The 27,187-nt window shown below is 43.3% G+C and overlaps 1 protein-coding gene across 1 annotated transcript; it reads left to right on the top strand.

Moving 5' to 3' along the window:
* The first annotated feature begins 21,107 nt into the window (after positions 1-21,107).
* Positions 21,108-23,099, top strand: LOC106488769 (potassium voltage-gated channel subfamily A member 1). The gene has a single exon (XM_013947801.2). The coding sequence runs from the start codon at positions 21,375-21,377 to the stop codon at positions 22,848-22,850; it is 1,476 nt and encodes a 491-aa protein (XP_013803255.1). The 5' UTR covers positions 21,108-21,374; the 3' UTR covers positions 22,851-23,099.
* Positions 23,100-27,187: the final 4,088 nt, after the last annotated feature.

The following is a 27,187-nucleotide window of genomic DNA, read 5'->3' on the forward strand; positions in this document are numbered from 1 at the left end:
TTTCTTTCTCTGAGGTGGAGTGTGGCTGACCAGAGTCTGATGCAAGGAAAGAAGTGAAGCCTTGTATTCTGGTAACTTCACATCCCTACTTCTTTATAACTTGGGTTTTGGACCTCAGTTCATTTCACCATCTGGTCTCTATCTTTTTTCTCTTGCTTCGTATCTAACTGACAGCCACAAAAGCTCATCTGATTCTCCATCACATGTCTTGCCACCTTGCACTATGCAGCAGCTCCCCACAGGTAGTTTTTGGGTCTGGAACTCTGGGATCTGCTCACTTTTGAAGGCAGAGGGAAGAGGATCAGGGAGATGTTCAGTCCTTGGCTCCTTGCCTTCATCACAAGGACTAGGCAAAACACCCTACTCTCAGTCCTTTTTCTCCAGACCTGCTGTCACCTGATAGGAAGGAAAATGCTTTATACCAATAACTCAGACGTGGTTAAACCTAAACTACCAGTATTACCTCCCTTCCTATAAATAAACAGGAGTGTGTGTGTGTGTGTGTGTGTGTGTGTGTTTGTGTGTATCTGTGTGTGAGTGAGGGGGGCAATGACAATTTAGAACCCTGTTAAAAGGAGAAACAGCCACAGATACCTCTCCCTTTAGGATAGGAAGGCAGTGAATGTGATAGATGTGCAGCCTGGTGGTTCATGGTAGTACCCGAAGAATATTCACTATTCTCAGGGTGGGAGCATAGAACAGCCCATAGAGAGTAGAATGGCCTTTCCTGCACTCTTGCACCCCCCAAAAATGACTTTATCTTATCTATTTAGATCAGAAACTCTCTGGGGCCAGAGGTTGTCTTGTCCTAAAGATATCTGTGCAGCCCCTGCCACAGTGACTGTTACAGGCAGATTCTTATTTACCCTAATTAGTAGTTACCAAAATCAGAAGTTTTATTCTCCTCTAGAACTATCTTATTTCTTTTCTCTGAACATCTGGATCTCCTAGCTGCAAATGGAGAGATAGTCAACTGTCCTACATTCCTGTTGTCTTCTGCGAACAGTGTTTCCTGGACTACGTATATCTCCAGTGCTGCAGATGATCTCCCCGCTTATCAGAGCCATGTGCTATTGTCATAATAATCATGTGTCAGAAGGTATTGAAGGAACACAGGTGAAGATGGGGGCATGAGCCCAGCTAAAATTCCCAGGAGGCCATGTACTCATACGGAGTACTGTAATTCAACATTAAATTGATCTGAGGCAAAATGATTAGGGTAGTTCAGCAATGCAGTTCATTTCAGCTCGGGTTAATATATATATATTTATTTTAGGTTTTCCCCAAAATTCAAAACATATATGTTGATAAATTTTTCATTAAAAATAGATATTTGCAGAAATTACATTTTTCGTTGAAAAAAAATCACTTTCCCTCAAACTTCCTCACCGTTCCGAGAAATAGAATAATCAAGTCTAATCTGTACATTAAGGGGTCTCAGAGAGTATACTAGCATTGTAAAATTTCCACTGATTAGGATCCTTTGATCCATGGACAAGTGCTAATTAGATTATTGTAGCATTTGTCACACACAGGCTTATTATTGCTTAGTATTGCTTAGTATTGCTTAGTATTGCTTTTGAGTGTTGCATTGGTGACAAAAGTTGATTTTCTTTGATGATTTATATTAGTAGCTGTATGTGGGAGGAAGGAGGGAAGCAGCTCTTGCTTTGATTTGATCATGCTGAACTGAGTCTTTCACATTTCAGTTTAAGAAGGTAAATTGAAATTGTGGTAAATCCTGGGGCTTCTTGTTGGTTCCCACAGTTCATCTAAATCTGGCAGTGAAATTACTGAGTTATGTGCCATGTAGAAATGACTTGGCTCATATTGTCTCGAAATGTGGTTATTAACAAGATCAAATGTGCTGATTGCCTTGACATTCAATTAGCATAATGAGTATTGACTAGGAAAAGATAACACTGAGAAGTAAATAACTGTGATTGAAATTATCTTTTGACATATAACGTCTACTTGGGAAAGTCACAGAAGGAAAATGTCACATAGTGAAATACTAGTAACTACACTGTAGGTTTAGAGAGCAGAAATTACTCTGCACTACCTCTCTATATGGATAATAATGCTCAAAGGAAGAGCTAGTGTGAATCAGCTGTTAAAGGCCTTTTCTATTTCCATTTCCATGTCTGTACATTTCCACTGTACAGACACATCTCAAAGAGATAACCTTGCATTTAAAACTTGCAGGTAATATGGATTTCCTTTAACATAGGCTCTATTGCTAGCTTTACCATTGGCAGTTAAAATTTTTAAGCCAGCTTTATTTAAGCCTGCAAAATAAGCAAAGGAAGTTTAAGAAGAATATACTCATAACTACAAGATTTTATAGTGTGATTATTTTCATTTTTGGGATGGAAACTCAAGGCACTGGAGGAAAAATAGCTAGTTAAAGACAGCAGTCCAGCATCTGTAAACCACTAATTAAATAGGAAAATACCTGTCTCAAAGAGTCCAAAATATCTGGACTGTGTTAAACTTTGACACATTGAATTAATAGATCTTTAGAATTACTCATCAGATTTCTGTCCAAACTTTGCTTTTTTCATGGAGTCTTGATTATGACACCATGACTGAAGCTTGGTATCCTGTAATTTTCAGTATGTTGTTATCCACATGCAGATGACCAATGCCTGTGTTCAATCAATTGCCGCAACTTGCGGAAAGCGGGAGATTTCTGTGTCCAGCAGTTTCTTGTTGTTCAGCAAAAGAAAAGGTTTCTGGACTCTGCTTTGGAGAATCTAATTGCAGTGGTTTGAAATACTGTGCCTCCAGTTGCCCACCCTTCACTTTCTGCTCTTGCCTCACCCATAGTAGGAGCAGCATGGGAAAACACACTCATTCCTTAGCTTTTCTGATTTGTACTCCAAGATACTAACTTAAACTTAACTCCTCTCCTCTCCGCTCCTCTCCCTTCCCTCCCCTCCCCTCTCCTGTATTTAGTTCAGATGTTGCAATGATGCTATTTATTGCCTAATTTGCTTTACAGTATAGCATTGCAGGCAGATATATTTATTGTACATCTTAGCAGAAATGTTCTTTATTTTTAATGCTTCATTGAACTGCCTGGAAAATGATGATTCTAAATGTGTTGAAACACACCACTTTGGGCAAGAGATTTCCTGATTCAATTGCATTAAAAAAAAAAGATGAAATTTTCAAAACCTTTAATCATCAGCCAGATCTTTTAAACAACTTTAAATCACAACCTAAATCTTTACACCCTAGAAACATAAGGGGAATTGCCAAAATTAAAAAACAAAATTGCTTTAATGTAGTTGTACTGGGGTCCATTCCACAGGCTGAAAGTTGTTTTAACACAGCCAGTGAAGGGCTCCCTTTACCAAAGGAACGTCAAAGTGGAACAGAAATGCTACCTTCTTCCAGAAACAGCCAGCAAGTGACTGAGAGAAAGGAGCATGGCTGAAGCACTGTGGGACTGGTGTGAGTCTCACTCAGTCAGTACTCTTTAGAAAGTCTCACTCTAGAACAGAACCAGCACTGAGCAAACTCCAGGTTAGTGTAACATATGGTGCGTCCCTGCTTCCTAGTTCTACTGCTGGAGGATGATGCTTGTGTCTTGTATCCTAACTATGCCCCCTTTTTTTGCTTTCTGACATCATCAGTTATGGGCAAATCCACTAGAAACTAAGGCTCCGCACTGCACTCAAGCTTGAATCAGGCTCTTTGGCTCACTCCTACTTAATTCCTATCTGAGGAACCCAAGGTAGAAGCGCAGTGATGGGGAGGAACAGGACCTCTGTGAAGTTCTTCATGTCTTGGAATGGGCCAAATCACCATCTAAATGTGTCTGTCTCTCTATATGTATTATTTAGGGAGCCTAGAGTAGCTCTATTTCTAAGACAGATTCAGAGAGTTTCATGGGGTGAGGCTGTGCTCATGTTTATGAAGCATTGTTTGGTTATTTTGAAGACATTCACTGTGTGGCTGGAAATGTTGCCTGGCTCCAAAAGAGGAAACTGGCAATTCCTATCTTCAGGAGCTATGAGTTTGTACCAAATTGAGGAGAATGGGGGCCTGAGCTTGTTCAAATGTCTTGATGTTCCTTAATTTAAATGATTTAAAATGCATGGAGGGAATGAGAAATAAAATTCTAATTGACATTTTTAACTGAAAAGACTCCGAGTGTTTGAATAATAAGCATGTAGCAAAATAGGATTTGCTTTCATGATTTATTTTTTAACTGTATACAAAACAGAGAAAAGTCAGATTTGTAGCTTCACGTCTGTTCTGGGAGGGCATTTGCTTTCAGTATGTGTACTTTTCTTTGGTATTTCCTCAGTTCTGCTCATATAAACTGGAAAACGTCCTCACGCTCCACTAATTTCTTCCAATTCATTCCCCAGGTTTATATTACTGCCTCAAAACATGTGACTTCTCTCATATTCATTCTTTCCCTCTTAGTTCAGATGAAACCTGCTGGCTTGCTCTGATGTTTCACAGCAGGTGTCTGATGGCAGTGTATAGATGACAGCAACCTGAACAGGACTTTTTCATTAAAGCATGCGGTTATTGTAAGCCTCAGGAAAACATAGCTGGACCTCCAGGAGATTCATCAAAGTAAGACTTCTTAGATCATCCAATCCACCTCCAAGTTGACACTGAATTTTAAGACAGAACATCTCTCAGAAAAGAAGCTGTTTTACTCTGATCCTAATATAGATTCAGGCTATTTTCCTGAACCCACTGCTCTGAGACTGTTTGCCTGTCAACACTGTGAAGATCACATTTGCTGGACTCCATGAAAGCTACTGTATAAGATTGTTGAAAAATACTACACGCCACCAATGACTGGACTGTGGCCAACAAGATAACCTTGCCCAACTTTGTAATCGCTCTTCTATTTCATTTATCTCATCACATTCTCAAGCTAGAGAATCCTATGGACGTGAAGGATGACAGAAAGTTTTAAGAGACACTGTACCAATACAACATGGCAGTACCTCCACAGTCATCATCTCTCAGCTTTGCCATTGGCAGATGGTCATCAGATTAACACCATTTTCTATTAAAGATGTCTGACACCTGTTGGTAAAGGTGACATTCTTACAATACCAGAATACCCCGGATACCATTCACACAAGCTTCATAAGAGACAGCTAAATGAGACATCTCCCTGAATTTGCATGTGTTACTGTGATATCTCCATTGCCTGCTGTGTTCACCAGGCATAAAATCAACAAGAATCAAGTGGAATAGTTTCACTAAGGTCTGTGTGGTAGGAAGCATGTGCTGTCCCAGCTCTGTTTCAGCAACTGGGAAGGCTGACAGTATGCTATAGCTGCTTGCCAAGAAACTGGGAAAATGGTGAAAAATCTAAGGGAAGAAGGAGGCATCACATTTCTGGGATGTTGGTAAAGACAAGGCAAAACATAATGTGGATTCAGATCTGAAGCAGAGGCAAAAGACATGTAGATTAGAGAGGACTTGTGTCCTTGACTCACAGAGGAACTCTTTTGCTAAATGGCCCCTAATTTATACCTTTGCAAAACTCTATCATCGGCTTTCCACAGGTTGCACACTTAGAAATTAATAAAGGCACTTGTCACTCCCCTTAGACTGACTTTCAGGCTGTCTGTAGACATGTTATGTACTCCTTGCTGTGACATCTGATTCCCCTTTTGAAGGTCATTTTTGTTTTTGCAACAGCTAACAGTTTGTCTGCCTTTTTTTAAACCAAAGTTTAAGTTCTACAGCATCATGTGCAGCCATCCAGCTGAAGTCAGGCTAATGCTGAAATATGATGTGATAGGAGTGGGGGAAGAGAGCAGATATAAGAGAGCAGATATGAAAGGTACAGTGTAAAAAATCTACTTGGAGATCTCCAAGAAAATGTTCAATTCAAATATTACTTTGAAGGCACATGATCTCCAGAGGGTCACCCAGAGGATCATACTGTCAATAGTACAGGAGAATAACACTGTCTAAGAACGGGCTGGGTTGGGAAGGGAAATGGTCAGGAAGGATTGGGTTTAGCCAGTTCTGTAGTTTCTCCTCAGGATCATGTCAACCATGCCAAGAATAGCTAGCATGAGGGCTAGCTGCATGCTGCCTCTGGACTTCTTCATTTGCTAATTTCTTAGCTATCTTAATCAGTGTGGTCAGATGGCTGAGAGCCCCACAGCAGGAAATACCTGCCACAGAGCATCTGCCAGGTGATTTTTTTTCTCTTCCTCTGCTGCTTCACAGTAAGATGCAGATGATGGAAAATGAACTTGCTCGTCCTGGCAGCAGGCAGTACTGCATTGCCATCTGCTGCAAAGCAAGGGGTGTTCCAGAACAGCTGCAGATGGTTGCAAGTTGGAGGATGAAATTATGAGAGAGGACTTATGATAGCCACTGAAGGAAAGGAGGACTGCAGTAGAACTGGCTAGGTTTGGGGCACAATTTTTTCTGTTAAATAGCCAGAGTAAATGCAATCTGCCTCCTGTCACTAGAGTTGGTTTTGGTTTTGGTTATAATTGCATCAAGAACACTTCTCCTGCCTGGGAAACACTGTTTCCTCTAGGCAGAGACAGAGTGGTGGGAGTTTCTGCCTCAGCTAGGGGACTATCCAGTAAGAAAAAAAAGATACCACAGTAGCGAAAGTAGTACAAAAGGATGAAGGAAATGTTTTTTTTTTTTTTTTAAGTGATCAAATTGGACAGAGCCAGAGGTCATGCTCTATTAGGAACAATTGGTACTATTATGCCCTGTTCAGCTTTCCAGCCTTTGTAGTTGCGTGTCAAGCTGAAGACTGTTGTATTATTGTACTGGAGAAGGATAAGGGTCACCTGAGTAAGATGTGTCATGGACATGGACTTGCTCCAGAGAGATTGCAGTCTACATAAAAAGGAAGGATGAGAGACGGGAAAGGAAAGGAAAGGAAAGAAAAGTATCTGGACCAAGATAACACTGCTGCTGCAGGACAGTAGTGGGAACCTTTCTGGTTCAGATGTACATTCTTAAGTTTTTTATTTTCCTTTTAAGAAAGGAGAAATGAAAGTATTGGTCCCACTTGTAAAGAAACTTTGAGAGCTCATGGCCTTAGCAAGTGTTTGTTTGTTTGTTTGTTTGTTTTCCTTTTATATAAAGATTCTTAGGCATCAAAGTGGCTCAGACACACAGAGAAATAAAAGATAGAAGCATACATTCACATTTACAAGCTTATACAATATTTTAAAGAGCATTATTTGATAGAATTATAGATCAAAATCATCTCTATTGCACTAGATGCTGCAGAACTGAGCTGTGATAGATGCAGGAGTCATTGCCAATAGACCTCCAAACAAAATATGCAAGAGGAACAATAACAAATTATCATAATGATGCGTAAACTCGAAACCCAAGCAAAATAAATTCACACACAATATGCAAAAGCTAACTTAAGCCGTATTTCACAGTTTGGCAGTAACCTTGAAAAGCAGCAATATTTAGACATAGTCCTTACGATTTTGGCCCATTACTGATTTGCAGAATTCTCTGCAAACAAACAAATATCTCTATCCATTTTGTGAAAAACAGAAACACTCACTGCCATGTTGGCAGATCAATGAACTGGCAGAAGAGACCTTCTGCTTTTATCCCTGGCTGGTGCCTGATTCTTTGGTAAAAGCTCCTCCTTGACTTATTTTCCCAGCCAAATATGTAATGATGCTGGTAAGAGACATACATTTCTTTCTGAACCCTCTGGGGAATCAGCTTGCACCATGAGGCATGAGTTTTGACTACCAGGATAATAGATGTTAAAGCTACAGCTACAACTGTCAAACAAAGCATTAGCCAGACCTTCTTAAAAAACAGTGGTAGTATTCCACTCATATGATCCACTGCAGCAATTTCCATGGCTCAGCTGACTCTATTATGGGTAAAAATCACTCTTGCGCAGAGAACATGCGCAAGGCTTATAAACCACTTGAATGTCCTTTAAATCCTCAAAGCAGGGATTAAGTAGAACTTAAGAGGAACATATGACTTGTGCTTGTCCTCAATACAGTGGCGACTTTCATATTATGCGAGAAAACAGATCCTTTGATTGTTTTGTATTTACTTGGTGCTAAAGTCACTGGATGTCCCTTTTCTTCCCCTGGCTAGCGTAAAAGAGCAGCCAGGTCTATTTGTGTATCATTTGGCATTGTAGAGTTCCAGTTTCAGCTGGGCCATCCCACCACCACTGTAATAACACATAACAGTATTCTGATTAACTCAGTGCTCCAAGATTATAATTCACTATTCACATTTCTCCTTTTTGGCTAAATAAGTAGCCTTTTGCCCTTGGTGGGTAAGTGGGTAACGTGTCTTTTCAGGCGTCTATTTGATTTGCATTCCCTGTTGCCATGTACCACTTGCTCTTAATGGGGATTCTCTTTTATCTCCTTCAGTTGATTGTTTCCTCCATTTTTTTCCAGCAGAAAGGCTGGAGTTCTGTTCCATGCACTGATTTTCCAGCCAATAGCAACCTAATGAGATATGTGTAATCACAAGCGCTTGTATGTTAAAGCGGGTGTCTTCTTTTCTTCAGTGAAGTTTACTCTCAAAAGATTACAGCTGTGCATAATGTGAATTTACTCAAAAATAAGTGTGAAATTTAAGATGGCTGTGACCAATAAAAAAAGGATTTTTTATGTTGAAATATTTTCTTTTTACAACTTAAATGAAATACTCTTTTGTTTCACTTCTATAAGGTGCTTTGAAATAAGATTTAATGATCATTTATTTTTAAATCAGATTTTCTTCCCTAACCTTGCTAAAAACACAACAAAACAAATGATTGTGGTTGTCTGGATTTTTTTTTTTCATTTATCCTTTTCACTTAGAAAACTAACATTTTTTTTTGCTGATGCAACTGCAATTTGTCTTGGCTTGGGCAGCAACTGAAAAATCCCTTATTCACACAACTCTTCCCTAGATGCATGAAAATATTAAGATCTTTCTATACCATGTGCCATCTTCAATGCATTTTCAATCTCTGCTTTTTTCCCACAATGCAAGATAACCAAACCTAGAACTAGTGTTACAGATAGAGGTTTTGTCCAGTATCACATCATAATGATTTTTATTTCTTTTTATTAACCAAACATAGTGTCATAATTATTTTCTACTGCTGCTTTGTTGTGGGAAAATGGCCTCACTAAACTACCCACAGTGGCTTAATATAGGTCTAGGTAAAATTATCATAAGAAAATCTATAGATGTATAAACACTAATCTGTGCATCATGTAAAATTATAAGCAAATGGGTAGAGAAAAAATCATATTAATTCACAATAGAAAAAGAGTTGGATTCGCCATGCATAAAATATTTCAAGATCTAGGTAGTGTCTGTTCTTGCAGCAAGGTCAGATGACTTTCGTTTCATCCAGCTCATGGTAGACTCCCTAATCAAGGGGGAGGTGTTGGAATACAAGGACAGAGGTAAGCATAAGGTTTATGTTTTTAAGCTTTAACAGTGAGGATAATGGAAATCAAAGTTTATGACTGGAATGGTAAGTGACAAGCACTAAATCAGAATATAAGTATTGGGTTGGATGTGCTGCCCCAGAAAGCACACCTGCTGGTTTGATTACTGGGTCACCTGTGGGGTTCAGGCAGACAGCCAACATCCTTCTACAAGTGGCTTTGTTGGCTCCTGTCATGTATGACAGAGGTTGACTTGCTTACCTAGAGAAATGTTGCTGCAGTTCCATGTTGGGTAACGGACTTTGGCCAGCAGATTAGCTGCTCCAAAACATCTCCTAGACTGTAGGAAAAAAGTACCTAGTCAGTAAGATTGAGTAAGAACAGAGATTCAGTGTTCTGCCTCAGGTTTGGAGAATCTGAGCAGTATCTTTGCCTTTTACAATACACAGTTATTGGTAGATCATTTTAAAATAACTTCTGGCAAGACATTTTGCACAGTGATGCTCTGTTTGCCCTATAATGTACATCTTACTATACTTCCTACTCTCTGCATCTTGGTGAAAGGCTTTTCATGGCATGTTTTGCATTAGCAGTGTGTTTCTCCACTGCAATGAAACCATCATCCTGAGATCAGTCCTTACACACTATTAAAGTCAGAAAATACTGGTGTACACTGTTGAAAACTAACTCATAGACTACTGCTCTGAAGCAATGGGATGGAGATAGGAGGTAATGTAGATGAACCTCCCTTCTCTTTTTCTACATAATGCTCAAGGAGTTGAATTGTGGGACTTAATGGACCAAAAGCTATAGAAATTCAAAAGGCAAGCAACTTGTAAATAAATCAGCAAGTTGTCATATATGGAGGGAAAGATTTCTCTGAAGTGTAATGGCCCTGCTACAGTGTGCTCACTAACTCTGGGTGGCATTTTAAACATCCTGGGTTTTGATTTTGATGCCTCAAGTAAAAAAATATCATAAAAGAACATGCTCAGAACTAAAGCTCTATCACTTAACTAACAAAGCCCTTAAGAAATATACCCAACAGAATATAGACAATTTTCTTCTACTACAGACAGTGCAGGAGAGGAGAGCATCCAATCCTGCAGACAAGGAACATGTCTCATACCTGTACACTCCAGAATAGACCCTGGCCCAGACATAAGTAGGAAAACATACAGAAAAGCAAGACTGAGAAGATAAGAAGAGCTGTGCCCAAGGCACAGTAAAACATAGGACTGGACTGACAGTCTCTGAGGGACTTCATCTGCCTGGACTTCATCTGCCTTCATTTCGGCTGAGACTTGGAATTATTTTTGAAACCCTTACAATCATCTGAGGATGAGGCTGAAAAGTATCTGGGTCTTTTACTTTAATACACATTAGCTGTCAGTATTTGTGTTTATTCAAGTTCCTTCTTTTTATATAAATAATTGCTTCTACTTCACTTCAGCTGTTTCTCTAGTATACAACAAGCATTCTGGCCAGGCAGGTCAGCAGGCACTTAAAAAAAAAAAAAAAATCCTATTCCTGAGAGAACACACAACTGTGACTCTGAACTGAGGCTATAAGGTAAATTTGGGCTTGAAACACACACTGCTAGTCACTTGTACCTCTCCTGCATGTTGGTAATAATCCAAGAGGAAGCCAGGCTGCCAAAGCAACTCTGCAAAGCAGCCTGCACTAGGAGGTTTTATTACAGAAGGACAACAGTAGCAGGTAGCATTTCCAGTCATGTGCCACAATCACAGGTACTTGAACTATCTTCTCAGCAGTTTCTGCTGTTGTATGCTTCATTCAAGCATTCTGCAGACCTGCCAGAGCTGAGGCGGCAAATCCTGACTCCCTCCTAGAGAAACGGAAGCCCCTTACTACGGCATTTCTGCTTTCCCCAGACCTTTAAGTTATTTCCCATTTCATGTTTGTGCTGCTACTCTTTCCAAGAGGCCTAGCGCTGACATCTTCTGTGATGCCCTCTGCTTCTTTCATCTTCATCCAGGTTGTGCCAGATTGTTCCAGCCATCTCTGGTTTTCCTTTACCACTGTCCTGTGACCGTAGCTATTGCCAGTGATCCCTGTCAGACTGCAGCTGCTTTCCTTTGGCTATCACTTGTGCTGCTCCTTGCTGTCTGACCTCAGATCTGCTCCACTCTGAACAGTGGTCTCAAGTGACGGGCTTTTCTCTCTCTCTCTTCTTCTTCTTCCTTTTTTTTTTTTAAGTGAGCAACTTTTTTAGCTTAACTGCTCCTAAAGCCCAGCTGCTGGGCTGCAACACAACCCCCACCACATTTTTTTCTTCAGTCTGTGCTTTCATAGCTTCCCATCTAGTCTCAGGGAAAGTGCATTGCTGTGGCCCAGCTTTGCCAGGTAAGATCCCTCCTTGACTGTCTTGTTTTTGCTATCACTCTCTCCACTCTTTTTGTTGCCAACTTTGTTTTCTCTCACTCTTTTTCATTTGTGATACCCATGGCAAGACATCCGGTACTCAAATCTGCCCTAAGTGCTGAATCACTTAAATTCTGCTGCAGTGTGCTATGAGTTTTGTCAAAGCAGCATGTTAGACATGCTATACTGTGCAAAGGCACAACTTGACTCCTGATCACCTCTTACTGGAGCATCCTCCACAGTCACCTCTCAGAAATTAGACTGTCCCTCTCTTCCATCCATAAAAACTATCACTTCCAAAAGCATGCTGGAGTGGCAAAGGGTCATTATTGATCAGGGTATTCTCACAATTCACACTATATCATATGCTCTGCAATGGGCATTGATGCCTGGCTCAAATCAAGCACCTTCTGTCCCTAAGAATGAAGGTACATATTCATTTCCTGATGTCGGCTCTGGTATCTGCAGGGATTACTGACTGTCCTGCTTTAAATAAAATCCGATCTTGCACATATGCACACACACATGGAGTGCTCAATCCTTTGCCTAGTAACAGGAGGGGCACTGCCTGTGGTCCTTCTTCCTTTCAGTACAGTCATGCTCAGTGTATGAACTATTTTTATGCCTGTATCACTCCAGCCAGTGCCAGAGACAACTTTCAGGTGCACTCATCACCATGCTTTCTGGTGGCTGGAGCTCACACCACACCTTCATGTCATGCCCAAAGATGACACGATGGGATTGTTCCATCCCTCTGGGCAGGGTCAGGGGCTCCTTTATCTGACTCTATCCCTACTGTGTCAGGGCTCTACCAATTAATGCTGCAAGTGCTGACTTTGCAGCAGCATGGCTCCAAGCTTTCTGTGGCTCTATTTGTTCCAGGGGTTTTTAGCAATTTGGGACTGGTTCCCTGCATTGGATTGCCTTTACCCCATCACATGGAGCCCCGACTGCTGCCAAATGGTGTCTCTGTGTGTTAACTACTTGAAGGAAGTGGTTGGATAAACAAGAAGAATCTAGTAGTTCACCTCCTCTATGAATTCTGGGATTTCCTTCACTGCCTCTGCTCTGGACATTTTCTTAGTGATGCCAAGCTTTTGGGGGTATAATTGGAGCTTTTCAAAAGTTCACAGATGTTCTGGTCACAGTTCTCTACAAGCTTCAGCTTATCTGAATCCAGGCTAATATGTATCTCAGCATCTCCTTGTGGCCAGTCACAATCTGGAATCATGGTCAGGGACTCCCTCTTCTTCAACATTTTCCTTTACAGTATAAGTGTCATCAGCCACGATCTTGGTGTGTGGGAGTCCCTGCAGCATATTTCAGTTGCTGTTGGGAACACTGTAGTCATGATCATGTTCCAGGCATTCACACCCTGTGGTACCTGTAGGTGTGATAAAGGTGGTCACAAATCTAGCTCAAGATTCTCTTCTAACTTATCAAATTGACCCTGACTTCTATCACTGCTGAGGACTGGTGACTTTTGTCCAGTGCTCTATGCACTGGTTGGGTATAAGTGCAGATCTTCAATTTATGCAAATACCTGTTGTTTTTCTTTTTCCACTGCTGGTGGCTGATTTATTTTCTCATTCTTTCAGTAGGTCTCTTGATGTCTCTCCTTTCCAGAGTTCCCACTCAGTAACACTGAGAGTGCCAGTGGAGTTTCATGTTTTGGTAGCTTGCATGTCAGACTGACAGTCAGCGTTCCAGCTAGGTGTCCATCTCCTTGAACTACAGGGTGGAATGCTAAATGGGACCCTTGGAGTCTTCTGCTTCTACTCCTTCAGACTGAAGATATTCTGGTGGTGTATTATGCTCATGACACGGCTTGCTTAGCAATGGATGCACTTGCTGAATGTCCTCTATCATAAGAACAGGTGATAATGTGACATGTTTCACAGTAGCTTATCAAGAGCTTGTATCTGTCTACTGGCCTCGAAATAGCCTCACTGTAAATCACTGTAAATTTTAAGTCCTATTACTGCAGTCTAATGTTGCTGTTAATGAGTGTTCCTGGAGTTCTATTGCAGCTGACCTTGCAGACCAGCTAGGACTCAGTTTGTCCCTGATACAGTGGGATAGCTATAATTATGACTATGGAAAGACTGGTAGCTTACTCATGTGCTGTGAGGACCCTGAAATCCTCTGATTTTCCAAGTTACACTTTCCTTTCTCTGAAAACTTCATCACATAATTTGTTTTCATCATTTCTCTCTCTTCAGCCTCAAGCTTACACTTTCCTAACTGTACTTGTTTCGCCCTAATGACCATCGCTTTTCTGATTCTTTCCTTGGAGAGTTCAAGCAGAAACGATATTTAGAGGCCTTTGTTCAGATACGTATCAGCTTTGCTAAAGGATCTTTCTTATAAATTAGAATCATGTCCTACAAATGATCTCACAGAGGAGAAACTTGAGTGTTCCCAAAGTTAACTGAGTTCCTGGCTGGGTATTACAACCACCCACCGCCTGTACTGCTTCTTGTTTTTTCAGTAACGTACTTGCTCTGGTATCGTTCTGCCCAGTATTCCCCTGCTCAGTTGTTCCACTTCTCTGATAGCAGCATTTCATATGATGCTCACCCCTAGAGACACGGGGAAAGGCTTTACATTCATTCTCTCATCTCTATAACCTCTGGCCAGCTGCATTTACAAACACAGTTCTTCCTCCAGTGCTTGTATAAGGTGTCATACTAAGAAACACAAGCATGTAAAGCCAAAAGTAGGTACTACTGAGAAGGAAGTCAAGTGTATTAAATACCTGATGGTGCTTATATGCTAGTTTAATCACAGAAAGGAGAAGCTGTTGCGGAGTCATTCAGGACTTCCTTTCCAAGGGCTGTTTTTGGTGTGCAAAGTGGGAAGCAGAAGCTATTTTTAAAGGCTTGGTTTATAGATCTCGACAAAATGTGCTCTCTTCATTTCACAGACCAGACCGACCTGCTTGAGTCAGGGGTCCCTCAAAAACAAATGGCCAGTCAGACCAAGCTCTAGGAAAGAGATTCCAGGACCAGGAAAGAAGGTCAGAGCAGGTGGAGGTGACTGTGAAACAGTAAAAATGTTGTTGCTTAGCATTTTTAATTCCTCTTCACATAGAACTGTGTTCCTCCTAGGGGTGCATGAACACAAGACTTTGGTATTTTCTGTAGGGTAGTTTGGGCACTGTGGGGTGGATTTGCACTTTGCCCCCCATTTTGGCTGATTATACAGCTGCTTTGGAGGAGAAAAAAGCCAGGCTCAACACTCTGTAGTACATTTTCTGTTCTCCCATGCCTCAGACATCCTTTTACTGCCACACTCTGCCCATATCCAATTTACTGATGCAGAAGAAGCAACAAGGTGGCAGCATCTTTTCTCTCCAGTCTGGTTCTATTGGCAGACCTGGTCATACATGGGAATGAAGGCAATTCCCACTTCGTCCTTCACAGGGATGCACCTGCAGGGTCTCATTTTACTCCTGAGTATGAACAGCACTGGATCTACTGACAGGTCCTTTTGACCATAGAGGACTCGTATTTGATGCATTAAAATGCAGAAGGAAGAACAATGAAATAATACGACAGGAGGGAACAAAAGTTATTATCGACTCCCATGGCATATCAGCATGCTTTGAAGCATGAGATTTGATTATCCCTGTCAAAACAATGCCCAATAATACTGGAGGATAGTAACAAGGCTTATACATGAATATTAAAAGATAAAAACCTTTTAAAAGATCCTTTTTAATCCCAAGGAATAAAATCCAAATGTCAGCAACACAAGCTCACCCTGGTCTCTGACTGTTGGTTCTTCCCATGTCATAGACAATCAAGAGTGATAGAAACTCTGCAGGCCAAATTTAGGCCAAAATGTCTTCCTTTATGCATTGCATCCTATGTCTCTAGGGCCATCAAATGATGCCTATTATGACATTTGCACAACTCATTTACAGCTTTATGCAGCTCTGAATGGAGCTTTAATATTAACAGAGTGTTTTCCAGGCTTAGATGAATTTGGGCTACAATGTTTATGAAGACCCACAGGGTTCAAAGGACCCAGAGATTGCTTGCCACTTTGGGCTTGCAATGGTTTCTATCACGTGAGCTATCTCTTCATACTGAGGAAATTTAGTATGCTGTGAGTGTCACTTATGTCACACACATGAATATGTCATGCTACAAAACCAACTCTGCTGCCATGTCTGTTGATTTTGATTGGTAGTTTTCAGGTTTTTTGGTGACAGTGTTTAGACCCTATTTCAGAAACTGTGCAAGACCAATGGTTATTTTTTTAGTCCAGCTTCAGATTTACAGTCATTCGATACACTTTTTTTTAATCTTTACAATATGAGGTTTAATCAATAACTCTATTCTCTCTCAAAAAAACCCAAAAAACAAAATACCCCTGTTCTTTCTCATCAGAAAAAATCTTTAATTTGCCAGAGCAAAGCAGGGACGCCTTCAGCTTTCTCCAGAAGGCAAGACTTTGAACTTGCAGAAATGCAAGTTCTGCTATAGCTTTTGCTGTACCAAGCCATCTTAGACTCCTTGTGTCAATCAATTCCGGTTGCCTAAGAAAAGTTACATCAGCAACCATCAAAGAAGGCAGTGAAGCTTCTCAACGTGTGCAACTCCGAATGCCTGCTGCTTCCCCATTTGCTTGTGCTCATCAGCACTACCACTGAAGACTGACTGCACTTTCCATTCAGGAGTCCAAGTGTCAGTGTTTTTCATGGAGAACAGCTAGAAGAGGAGCATAATGCCATTTGCATTGTAACACCAGATCTGCTACCACACAAATCTGGGCCATCAGTAAGGGGTAATGAAAGGAATAGCAACTGATCTTTAGGCATCTATGGAAACAAAAAAGTGCCTAGTGAGATTTTTAAAAGCAGCTGTTCTAAGTGTTTTTGAAATATTGCCTGCTGCCTCTCTCCAGCTTTTGATACTTTGCAACTTGTAGTCTTGCTATGAAAACTTTTGTTCCTGAACCAAACTTCTCTGTTTGATTCTTGGGGGATGACCTCTTCTATTGCTGGTGGCCATTTTCTATAATATAGAAATCATAAAATAATAGCAGCCTGACTTAAAATTTGGCAGCAAGTGTGTGTCTCCTTACATTCCTCAACATTTAATTCAAGCTACTAACCACTGTAAAGTGTAACATATGCCCTCTTTGCAAGCCCTAGTTTTACTGCTCATTTATCTATTTTCCTTAACAAGATTTTCAGTGACCTTATGGCTCATAGTCCACTTTTCTTAGTAAATTATATAACTTCCAGCATGTTTGCTTATCAGTGCTGTTAGTTAGACTAGAATGGAGAAATAGCAGAGTCCAAAGCTATTCAAAATGAGGAGGGGGGTAGCAATATCCTAGTTTGTCCTGTCATTGTCCTGTAACATAAGAACAAAGAGCATTATTTTTTTCTGCTACTGGTGTACCCATAGCTTTCAATGAGGCTTTGGGATTTGCTGTGCTAAGAGAGCCCTCAAGAATGAATAGACTAAGCAGCTGTGACAGGCAAAGCAAGCACTTTTAGTCCTGTTTTTCTGATATAAAAGCAGAACAGATAGATTTGCCTGCAATCATGCAAGAAGCCAAGGGTGGAATAGCCCCTTGAAATCAGGTTGCTGGTTGTCAGTTCTGAATTTTCATCACAAGCTTGAGTATATGTATTTGTCTTTGGACATACTATATATAATATTGCACCAGACCTGGATAATATTGCAGCAGACCTGGGGTATATAATATTGCACCAGACCTGGATAAATACTCTCTCACAGAGTTGTTTCTGCAAAGCAATTCCAAGCACACTGAATGCAGAGCTCTCTGAATACTTTGCAGTCAGCTCTGCGCAGCATGTTATTGAAGCATGGAATTCACTGCCATAAGAGGATATTAAGTCAAAGGCTGTAGCTGAGTTTCCTGAAGGGCTGAAAACAGGCTGATTAGTTTAGGCGAAGGGACCGCCTTTCTGATTTTTGGATTCTGTTTGAACAGGGTCTAGTGTTGCTGGATCCAATGGTGGGTGCTGATGCTGAGCCACTAAACAGGCAAACTGATTACAATTTTCACTGGGAGAAGAGTCTCTCTTTTTACTCAGAGTTTTGATTGTTTGCCCAGGAGTGGTAGGGAGATTTTTCTCTTGCTCAGAACTTCATCAGAAGTTTCTCACATAACTTTTAGCATATGTGTCATTCACTGAAAAGAAAGCATGTACCAGGCTAGACAGGAAATCTGTTCCTTTGCACTTTTATTTCTAACAGGGCTGGTGAATACAGCATGCAGAGTAGCTGTGATGACAGCACAGCTAGAGCTACAGAATTTTAAAACAGTTTGTACTCTAGCAAAGAAAAAAATGGGGATAAATAACAGGAAGGAAAGAAAAGACAGAAAGCATCCATGAGGTCAGGTGTTTAGGTATTTTTGGACTGCCAGCATGGTGATCTTAAGTGAAGATAATGTATTATGCAGTGAAAAGCTAATGAGACCAGGTCTGTTAAACACAGACTTGGTGTTACTTAGCTTCAGAGTGCTTCAAATTACACAGGCCTGGGTTGTATTTGATCACCTCTCCTGCTTCGACAAAGTGAGCAGCAGGCTTTTATATAATGTACATGATTATAGAGTGTAGGGAACGATCCCGCAATGGCAGGGGGAGGGAAGCTGATGATATAATGGGTCTTCTCCATCTCGAAGTTCTGTGATTCATCAATTAAATGAACTCAGTGGGTTAAAGCAGCATGAAAGGGCAACTTCCCCGTAACACGCTACCTGCTGATTAACCCTTCTCTCCCCATTACAGGCACGCCGTTCGAGATCCACCGCGATGTGCCCAGGAGGCTCCGACGGTGCGGTCCCATCCATCAGCGAGTGCACCTCGGGCCAGGGCCGCCGGCGGCACCGCAGTGCCCGCGACCCCCACTCCGTGCCGTGCCATGCCGAGCCGTGCCGCGGGGGCGCTGGGCACTGCAGGAGCAGCCGCCGCCCGCCGCGGCTGCAGCAGCACGCTCCGTGCGGGGACTGGGTAAAGCCTTGCACCAGTCCGGCGGCCTCGGCTGCAGGTGCCGCGGTGGGTAGGCGCGGAGCGCGGGGAGAGAAAAAGCGATTTCCCCTCTCCTCCCCTCGCTCCCAGTCCGGGCTTTGCCCCTCTGCACAGCTCAGGGGGCCGAGGCGGAGGGAGGGTGCTCCACGTACCTGCACGCTCGGAACAAAGCTTTTTTTGGGAAAGACCTGCCTTGCAGGAGGAAGCAACACCAGCCTTCTCCCCACAGGCCAGCTTCGGGGGAGGGGAGGCCTCGCCGTTACATAAAAGAAGCGGGGACGAGAAGGCGTGTGGCACTCCAAAGCTTGTGGGAAGCCTCCAGGGGGGCTGCGGGCCTCAGACCGCCTGCTTCTGTCCCCCTCCCCCGCCCCTCTCCGCCTTCCCCAGGGACCCGCTCGTCGCTCGCTCCCCGCCTCCCACCTGCCGCCGCCCGCTGCGGGCAAGGGGCGGCCGCAGCGTCCCCCAGCGGGGGCCTGGGGCCGCTCCGCACCGCGCCGCGCCGCCCGTGGGCCGGGGGCGGCCACCCGCATTGCGTCGGAGGCGGCGGCGCGGGGCGAGCCGCGGCTGCGGGGGCGGCCGGCCCCGCGCCCTGCCGCGATGCGGAGCGGCGCGGTGCGGTGCGGTGCGGAGCAGCGCGGGGGGCAGCGGCCGCCGCGCCTCCCCCCGGCCCCCCGCCTCCTCCTCCCCCCCGCTCCCCGAGCTGCACCAAACAGCGCTCAGGTTTCTGCTGATACTGCAGCGTCAAGAAATGGCTCGAGTTTGCTCCTCGCTCTTATGCATGCAGCAACCTCCTCGCTTTTGCCACACGCGTCCAGCTTCTGCCTCTTGCTGCTGCTGCTGCTGCTGCTACCGGGACGAGCCAAGATCCACTCCAGGAATGCGGCTGCGGAGTTGCAGCGCTCTGACATCTCCCCAGCTACTGCTGCCCATCTCCCGACTCCTTCTCCAGCTACATTAAGGGCAGAGACCAGGAGAACCAGCAGCTCTCTAGGGCTCCTTGATTTGATTTATTAACTCAAGCGTTTTGAAAAACATACTTCGCACTTTCTCTCTCCCCACCCCCCAACCCCCAATCCTCTATTGCGATTCTCGGCAGAAACTAAACCCACTCGCCCTTGGTGCAGCCTAAGCCAGTGTATGAATATTTCAGTGTCTCACAGGCAGCCCTGTAAAGCGATCACTGTATTATTAAGAGGGGCGCAAGAGGAGGAGGAAGAGGGCTGAGTTTGCTGCTGCGGTTTTTGTTTTGTTTTGTTTATTTGGATGCTGCTGCAAGACGACTTGACGCATTCCAGCACTGGCTTCTACTCCTAACCACTGCATTTCCCTCGGATCAGGTAAGGAAAAGCCCCTTTTCCCACACTGTTGGACTCACTATTTTGGACTCACTATTTTTTTCCCTATCGATCTCCCTCCTCTCGTCTCTCTCTCATTTGTGTTTAGCTGCTGTGAAGCAAAGGGGAGATGCTCCACTCCCCATCCCTTAACCCCCCCCATTGGTGTGATGAAGTTATCAGTGCTCAGCTAAGTCTCCACAGCCTGTGAAGTGGGGAGTGTGATGGGCAGGAAACTTACGGGAGGAGCTGACCCCGTGAGTTCCCTGGAAAGTCCTCCGGAGGAGCTCAGGGCAGGGCAGGGCTGGGGGTCTGGATTGGCCCCTTCCTGCCCTGGCGGTCCTGGCACCCATCTGGGGCTGTGTGGGAGTGTGTAGGGCTTCGCATGTGCTGCTTGTAGTGGGCAGAGCGGGATGTTTCTTGCTGGTGTGAAAGCCAATCCATTGAGCCTGAGAGTGTGTGTGTGATGGGGCTTGGGGGCTGGTTTATTATATTTCTCACCTCCCTGGTAACCTCCATCCTGCAAGTGAGCTTTATGCCTTCAAAAGCAGAGTATCTCCATCTCTTCTTCCCCAGCGCGCAAGAGGAGAGGACCGGGGCGGGGGGGGAGGGGGGAGGGAGACAAGTGATGGAAATTTGCTGAGTTGGTATTGCAAGCACTCACCTCCCAGCTGCCCTGTGATTTATTTATTTATTTATTTGTGTGTGTGTGTGTGTGTGTGTGTGTGTGGTAACTCTGTGACAGCAGCCGCAGCGATGGTCAAGTTGGAGAGAAAAGCGGCCGGATCGAGTTAAACGCAAAAGGAGACAGCCGGGGAGGGTACCCCAGCCTGGGGTGTGAGCCCCATACACCTCCAGCGTCCTGGCCTGGGGGGACGGGACACCTCACCTTACCTCCCCTCTCCCTCCTTCCCCCAAGGTACTTGTTCCCTCCCCTCTCCGCCTGCCCTTCATCCCTGATGCCTTTTCCCTCATCCCACCTCTCCTTTCCCTGTTTGGGTATTTCCATCTTTTAGGCTCCTCTTCCATCCCGTCCTCTAGCTTCATCCCAACTCATCATTCCTACTTGCAGACCCTAAACCTCCCCTCATCCACGCCCCCCACCATCCTCTACTGCACTGCCCTGAAGATCTCTGTTCCCCTCCATCCTCCTGCCCACTCTCAAGCTCCTCTCCCTCCCTTGTCCTCCCTGCCCCTGGGTCTCCCATCCTGTGTGCCACAATGACCGTGATGGCTGGAGAGAACATTGATGAGACTTCTGCACTACCTGGCCATCCCCAGGATAGCTACCAGCCTGCTGTCCATGATGACCATGAGTGCTGTGAGCGCGTAGTGATAAACATTGCTGGACTGCGCTTTGAGACTCAGCTGAAGACCTTAGCCCAGTTCCCCAATACACTGCTGGGCAACCCCAAGAAGCGCATGCGGTACTTTGACCCCTTGCGCAACGAGTACTTCTTTGACCGGAATCGGCCCAGCTTTGATGCCATCCTCTACTACTACCAGTCTGGGGGGCGGCTTCGCCGGCCAGTCAATGTGCCCCTAGACATGTTCTCTGAGGAAATCAAGTTTTATGAGCTGGGTGAGGAGGCCATGGAGAAGTTCCGGGAAGATGAAGGGTTCATCAAAGATGAGGAGAGACCCTTACCTGAGAAAGAATACCAGCGCCAAGTATGGCTCCTCTTTGAGTACCCAGAGAGCTCTGGGCCTGCGAGGGTCATTGCAATAGTCTCTGTTATGGTGATCCTCATCTCCATCGTGATCTTCTGCCTAGAGACGTTACCTGAGTTGAAGGAGGACAAGGAGTATACTGTGCAGCGCACTGACAACACTACCCAAGTCTACAAATCCAATATCTTCACTGATCCCTTCTTTGTTGTGGAGACCCTGTGTATCATCTGGTTCTCCTTTGAGCTGGTAGTGCGCTTCTTTGCCTGCCCCAGCAAGACTGACTTCTTCAAAAATATCATGAACTTCATCGACATTGTGGCCATCATCCCCTACTTCATCACCCTGGGCACTGAGATGGCAGAGAGGGAGGGGACTCAGAAAGGGGAGCAGGCCACCTCCTTGGCCATCCTGAGAGTCATCAGACTGGTAAGAGTCTTTCGAATCTTCAAACTCTCCAGGCACTCTAAGGGCCTTCAGATTTTGGGACAGACCCTCAAAGCAAGCATGAGAGAGTTAGGTTTACTAATCTTCTTTCTCTTCATTGGGGTGATCTTATTCTCTAGTGCGGTATATTTTGCTGAGGCTGAAGAACCTGAGTCTCATTTCACAAGTATCCCTGATGCTTTCTGGTGGGCGGTGGTATCCATGACCACTGTGGGCTATGGTGACATGTACCCTGTGACAATTGGAGGCAAAATCGTAGGCTCCTTGTGTGCCATCGCTGGTGTGCTGACAATTGCCCTGCCTGTACCTGTCATCGTGTCCAACTTCAACTACTTCTACCACCGAGAAACAGAAGGGGAAGAACAGGCTCAGTTACTTCACGTTAGCTCCCCTAATTTAGCATCTGACAGTGATCTCAGTCGCCGCAGCTCCTCCACAATCAGCAAATCTGAGTACATGGAAATCGAAGAGGATATGAATAATAGCATAGACAATTTTAGAGAGGCTAATCTCAGAACTGGCAACTGCACTGTAGCCAACCAAAACTGCGTTAATAAAAGCAAGCTGCTGACTGATGTATAAACAAAAAAACAAAATCCCCACTCACAGTTTGAAGACTTTAAGTGACATAGTCACACTTTGTAGATGCTTTACTGATAGTCTTTGAATGCTTTATTTACCTCGTAAATGCATTGTTGCATTGCGAATTTTTGCTCAGTGATAAAGAAGCTTCCAGGATCCATGAAAAATAAGATTTTGTTTATTAAAAAAGAACATTTTCCACCTGATAAATGATAATCATTTGAACTAGTTTAGTTTTAAACCTTATGATGCTAGACCTAAACTTTTCCTCTCTCTTTTTTTTGATTAAGTTAACTTTAAACTTAGTAAGACAGTTTTTAAAGCTATAAAGCATATGCATGGATTCCAGTAAAAATATTCTGCAAAACTGCACAATTGCAAGAAACTGCATCAGGTAATAAAGAAAAAGTTTAGCAAAAACATGCAGGAAGCATTTGCCATTGTTTTTATGAAGGAGTGCAAATTTTCCCTCCACTCCCTATGTGAAAAATTACATAGCTCTAATCTACAGATCCGCACAGCACCTTGTTAAGAATACACTTAAGCCTGGTCTTTTTTGCTATCCTTAGAAGAACTATTCTAAAAGAGGAAAACAAACAAAACTGAAAACAAAACATCTGCAATGCTGCTAAGTTTTCTTAAGTGCAGATGGTTTAAACACGCTTTTCCTTTTCCCTGTCTAGAACTGGATGCAAAACGTTTAGTCCCTCTGTCGCAAGATAGCACAATGGAGTTTAATATAAGCATGTTTGAATTTGATACTATTTATTTTATAATCGCATGCCTGAAATGTTACTTCAGACAATAGTGGATAAGCTTTCGTTTGAACTGAATCTTCTAAAAATAGGCCCTTTATCTCTCTTTTTTCTTTTTCTTTTTGATTTTCATTCACCAAAAGTGCACTCCTTAATTTATTAAATCGTTGACTAGTAATTTAAAGTACTGTATTTAAGTGCGTATGTTAGTCAAATGGGAACAATAACTTTTGGAGATCAAAGCATGTTCAAATATTCAGCATTATGGCCTATTTGATTAAGATGTAACTTGAATTAATTAATGCATGAATTGAATAATAATAATAATAAAAACAAAATTAAAAAGTGCTTGTTAGACTGAGGGCCTGAATGAACTGATTAGAGAAACTTGATGGTTTTCCTGCATTGCTCAGGGAAACGTGTTGGCTTTTGTCCAGACATTGCCAGAAAGGAACATATCCTATTCCTTAAGGGAAAGCTATATGGAAAATTAAGAAGTCAAGTTATATATAGCAACATCTAGGAACTAGTATCCTTTATAGTTGAAAGGTGCAGATGCATGCTTTTTGGTGCATTCTCAGAATGTAAATGAAACTGATCTATTATATGCATCCAAACTGCAGCAGCTAGTTTCATTTGCAGTCATTATTCGAGACTTTTTTTATTCCCCTAAAACTCACTGAAGAAACTCAACAGATTGATTTAGAAAGTTGTGCAGTGCCTTTATCTTATATCCACTGAATTGCTGAAAGTGCCTCCAGGAAATAAACAGATCAGAGACAACGAAGGAAGGAGCAAAGCACTGACACAGGGTCAGGAGTGGTCTGTGCTGCCTCCTGGCACAGAACAGAAAGAGACAGTGGAGGAAAGCAAAAGAGAGTGTTGGTGAGAGGGACACAGAAGAGGAGGGCAAAGACGATCAATGCCTGTGGGATACCTTCCTTCCCCTGCCAGTCCAATGCTGCAGGGCTCAGCATTTGCCTCTGCCATATAAGTCATAGTTATGTTTATGCAAGACTTCAAGTTTCTCTGGGTTGTTTATAGAAACATTGCTGCCATCGTTGTAATTGACCTTCATTTCTCCAAGATGGCTCTTTGGCAGCCTCTCCCAGAAAAGCAGGATACAGGAGGAACTTAGGATCAACATTAACTGCAGCATCACCCAGTCAGGCGACCAGACTGGAGGGCTGCACTTTTCTTTCCCTTGGGTTCCCCAGGAGGTAGGTGAGAGAGGGTTTTCAGTGCCCATCCCTGCTTCTCCCATCCACTTTCAGCAATAGATCAAATCATAAATCCCATCACAGATCCCTCAAGTCATTCTTCTTTCTGGTCCCTGTCTCCACTCTACTCTCACCATGGTCTGGTGAAGGAAGCAAAGCTAGGAGAAGACATCTTCTGCAATTTGCCAGCCTTGACTGCTAGGCCCTGGAAGATAACAACCTTTGATCTTAACTAATGTAGGCAGTAATCTTATTTTTTTTAGTGGAGAAAGTTGAGGATCTTCATTCTGCACTTAGCATGTGGCCAACTGCAGTTGAACCCCTCCCCACTGTACAGATCCCTTCTTCCCTTATCTTTCCTAACTGATATATGTATATATGTGTATAAATATATATATGTATATGTGCATGTGTGTGTGTGAATACATGTGCGTGCACACACACACACACACACACACACACACGAAATCAAAGCACTTAGAATAAAAAACAAACAAACAAACCCTAACTCTGCAGTTATGCACAAGCCTGACGTGCCAGGTTTCCAGAAAGACTTGACTTTACTTCTCACTGTGTGGCTTCTGTGAATCTTAATGATGAGAAAGTGATCAAGAACTGAGGGACCTCTAACTCCTGCAAGAAACACAAAGCATCGGATAAAACAGGGCATTATATCCTCTAGGTAGACATTGTAAAGCTTCTTTCCTGTCCCCTACTAACTCGCCCCTGCCCATTGTACACCTATCTCCTCATCAAATCTGGTGGTCCTGATCTTTCCAAACTCTTGAATTCTAGGATATGACTTCTCATGTCAAAACGGACCTGAATGCTTCATTCAGCTTATCAAACAACTAAACAGCAATAATCAATTCACTGCTGTGGGACTGATGACCAGTAAGTAGCATCTGGGAGATGAGGTCTCACTTTGGTAACTTAAATTCTGTCCTAGCTGGGTATCCACACCTTAGTTTAATGATCAGAATGATAATTATTCTTGTGTGTAAAGAGAAAAGTGCTGCATGCAGCAATTCTTCTTTGTCAGGAGATGGGGATGGATCGTTAGGGTTTGGGGTGGCTTGGGGAGCTTGAATGTTGCTTTGCCCATTTATAGCTCTTTGCAAAGGATTTCAATAAATATGGAGTACAGGGATTAACCCCATGTAGCACAGGTATGCATTTTGGCAAAGTTGACACAAAAAACAACAAAAAAAATCTTACCCCCTTTACACAGAAAAGCGGAAATGTCTTTGAGGGTCTGCAGGTGCACTTAAAAAAACTGCCTGTTCTTACAGCAAACATCCCTTTCTATCTTTGTTTTCTTTTTCTTTTCTTCTCCTTTTTGCCCTACATTTCTTTTTGCTACACAGCTTGAGCTCTGTGGGGTTGTTTCTGTCAGTGTAAGGAAATGAACTGATGACTGGTTTAGTGCTTCACTGAAAGACAGAAGAGACCATCATTTGTTTGCTAGGAAACTCCCAGAAGTGATGCCCATGTTGTGCTGAATAGAGATATCAGTAGATACAGCAGCTTTAGTTGGACTAAAGTAGTTTGATGAGGCAAGGCAGCAACACTGGCATATAGCCCCCTTTTACCAGCCACTGCAGTGCTGCCTTCTTAGATGCCTCTAGACAGCTTTTTCTTTGGCCACTTTGTGAAATGGATGAGGGAATTTATCTGTTGTGACCAAGGCAGCACTGCACTGTGGTGCAGAGGTAGCAAAGAAATGGCATGACAGTGGGCAAGAATCCCATAAACTGGTATCATGGCCCAAACTCCCCATCTGGTCCTACCACCCTTAGCTGTATAGCGCACTAGGGAACAGGCAGAGGAGCAAGTGGGAAATGAACGGCTCAGTACTCCTTTCCTTAACAGAATCGAGCAGTTGCTGTTTAACTGCAAAGAGCTCCAATCCTGTGTGCTGCAGCTCCAGCCTAGGCAATGAACTGGTTTAATTTGTCTTCAAGAGGAAGTTAGTGTGCAGTAAGCTAGGATGTGAGTTCACGACATCCTATAAAATCCATGCAAACTCCCTGCATGGAATCTCATCAGCTGTATCTGCACTGGGGACTTCAGGAAAGCTACTCCGAATTAATGAAAGGTGTGCATTTAAAGTAGATTTGTTAAACTGCATTCAAGCCCGGCATGGACATTCTGTTGCAGTATAAAAGCAGCCTTAATCTGATTTGGGTTCATTCTTTTTGGGAGGAAAATAGGCTGAATTGAATTAAAGCTGCTTTAATTCTGAACACAGTGGGGCTTAATGCAGTTTACCTCATCTACCTCACGAGTTCATTGAGATAGACAAGCCTTTAGTAATCATTAAATGTAATGGAACTGACCCTTCTTTGCAGAAGGTGGCTGG

The sequence above is a fragment of the Apteryx mantelli genome, chromosome 1 (genome assembly GCF_036417845.1).
Source record: "Apteryx mantelli isolate bAptMan1 chromosome 1, bAptMan1.hap1, whole genome shotgun sequence".
Taxonomy (NCBI): Eukaryota; Metazoa; Chordata; class Aves; order Apterygiformes; family Apterygidae; genus Apteryx; species Apteryx mantelli.

What these genes read in the sequence shown, in the direction of transcription:
- LOC106488769 (XM_013947801.2), top strand. Translation starts at nt 21,375, where the DNA reads ATGACCGTGATGGCTGGAGAGAACATTGATGAGACTTCTGCACTACCT.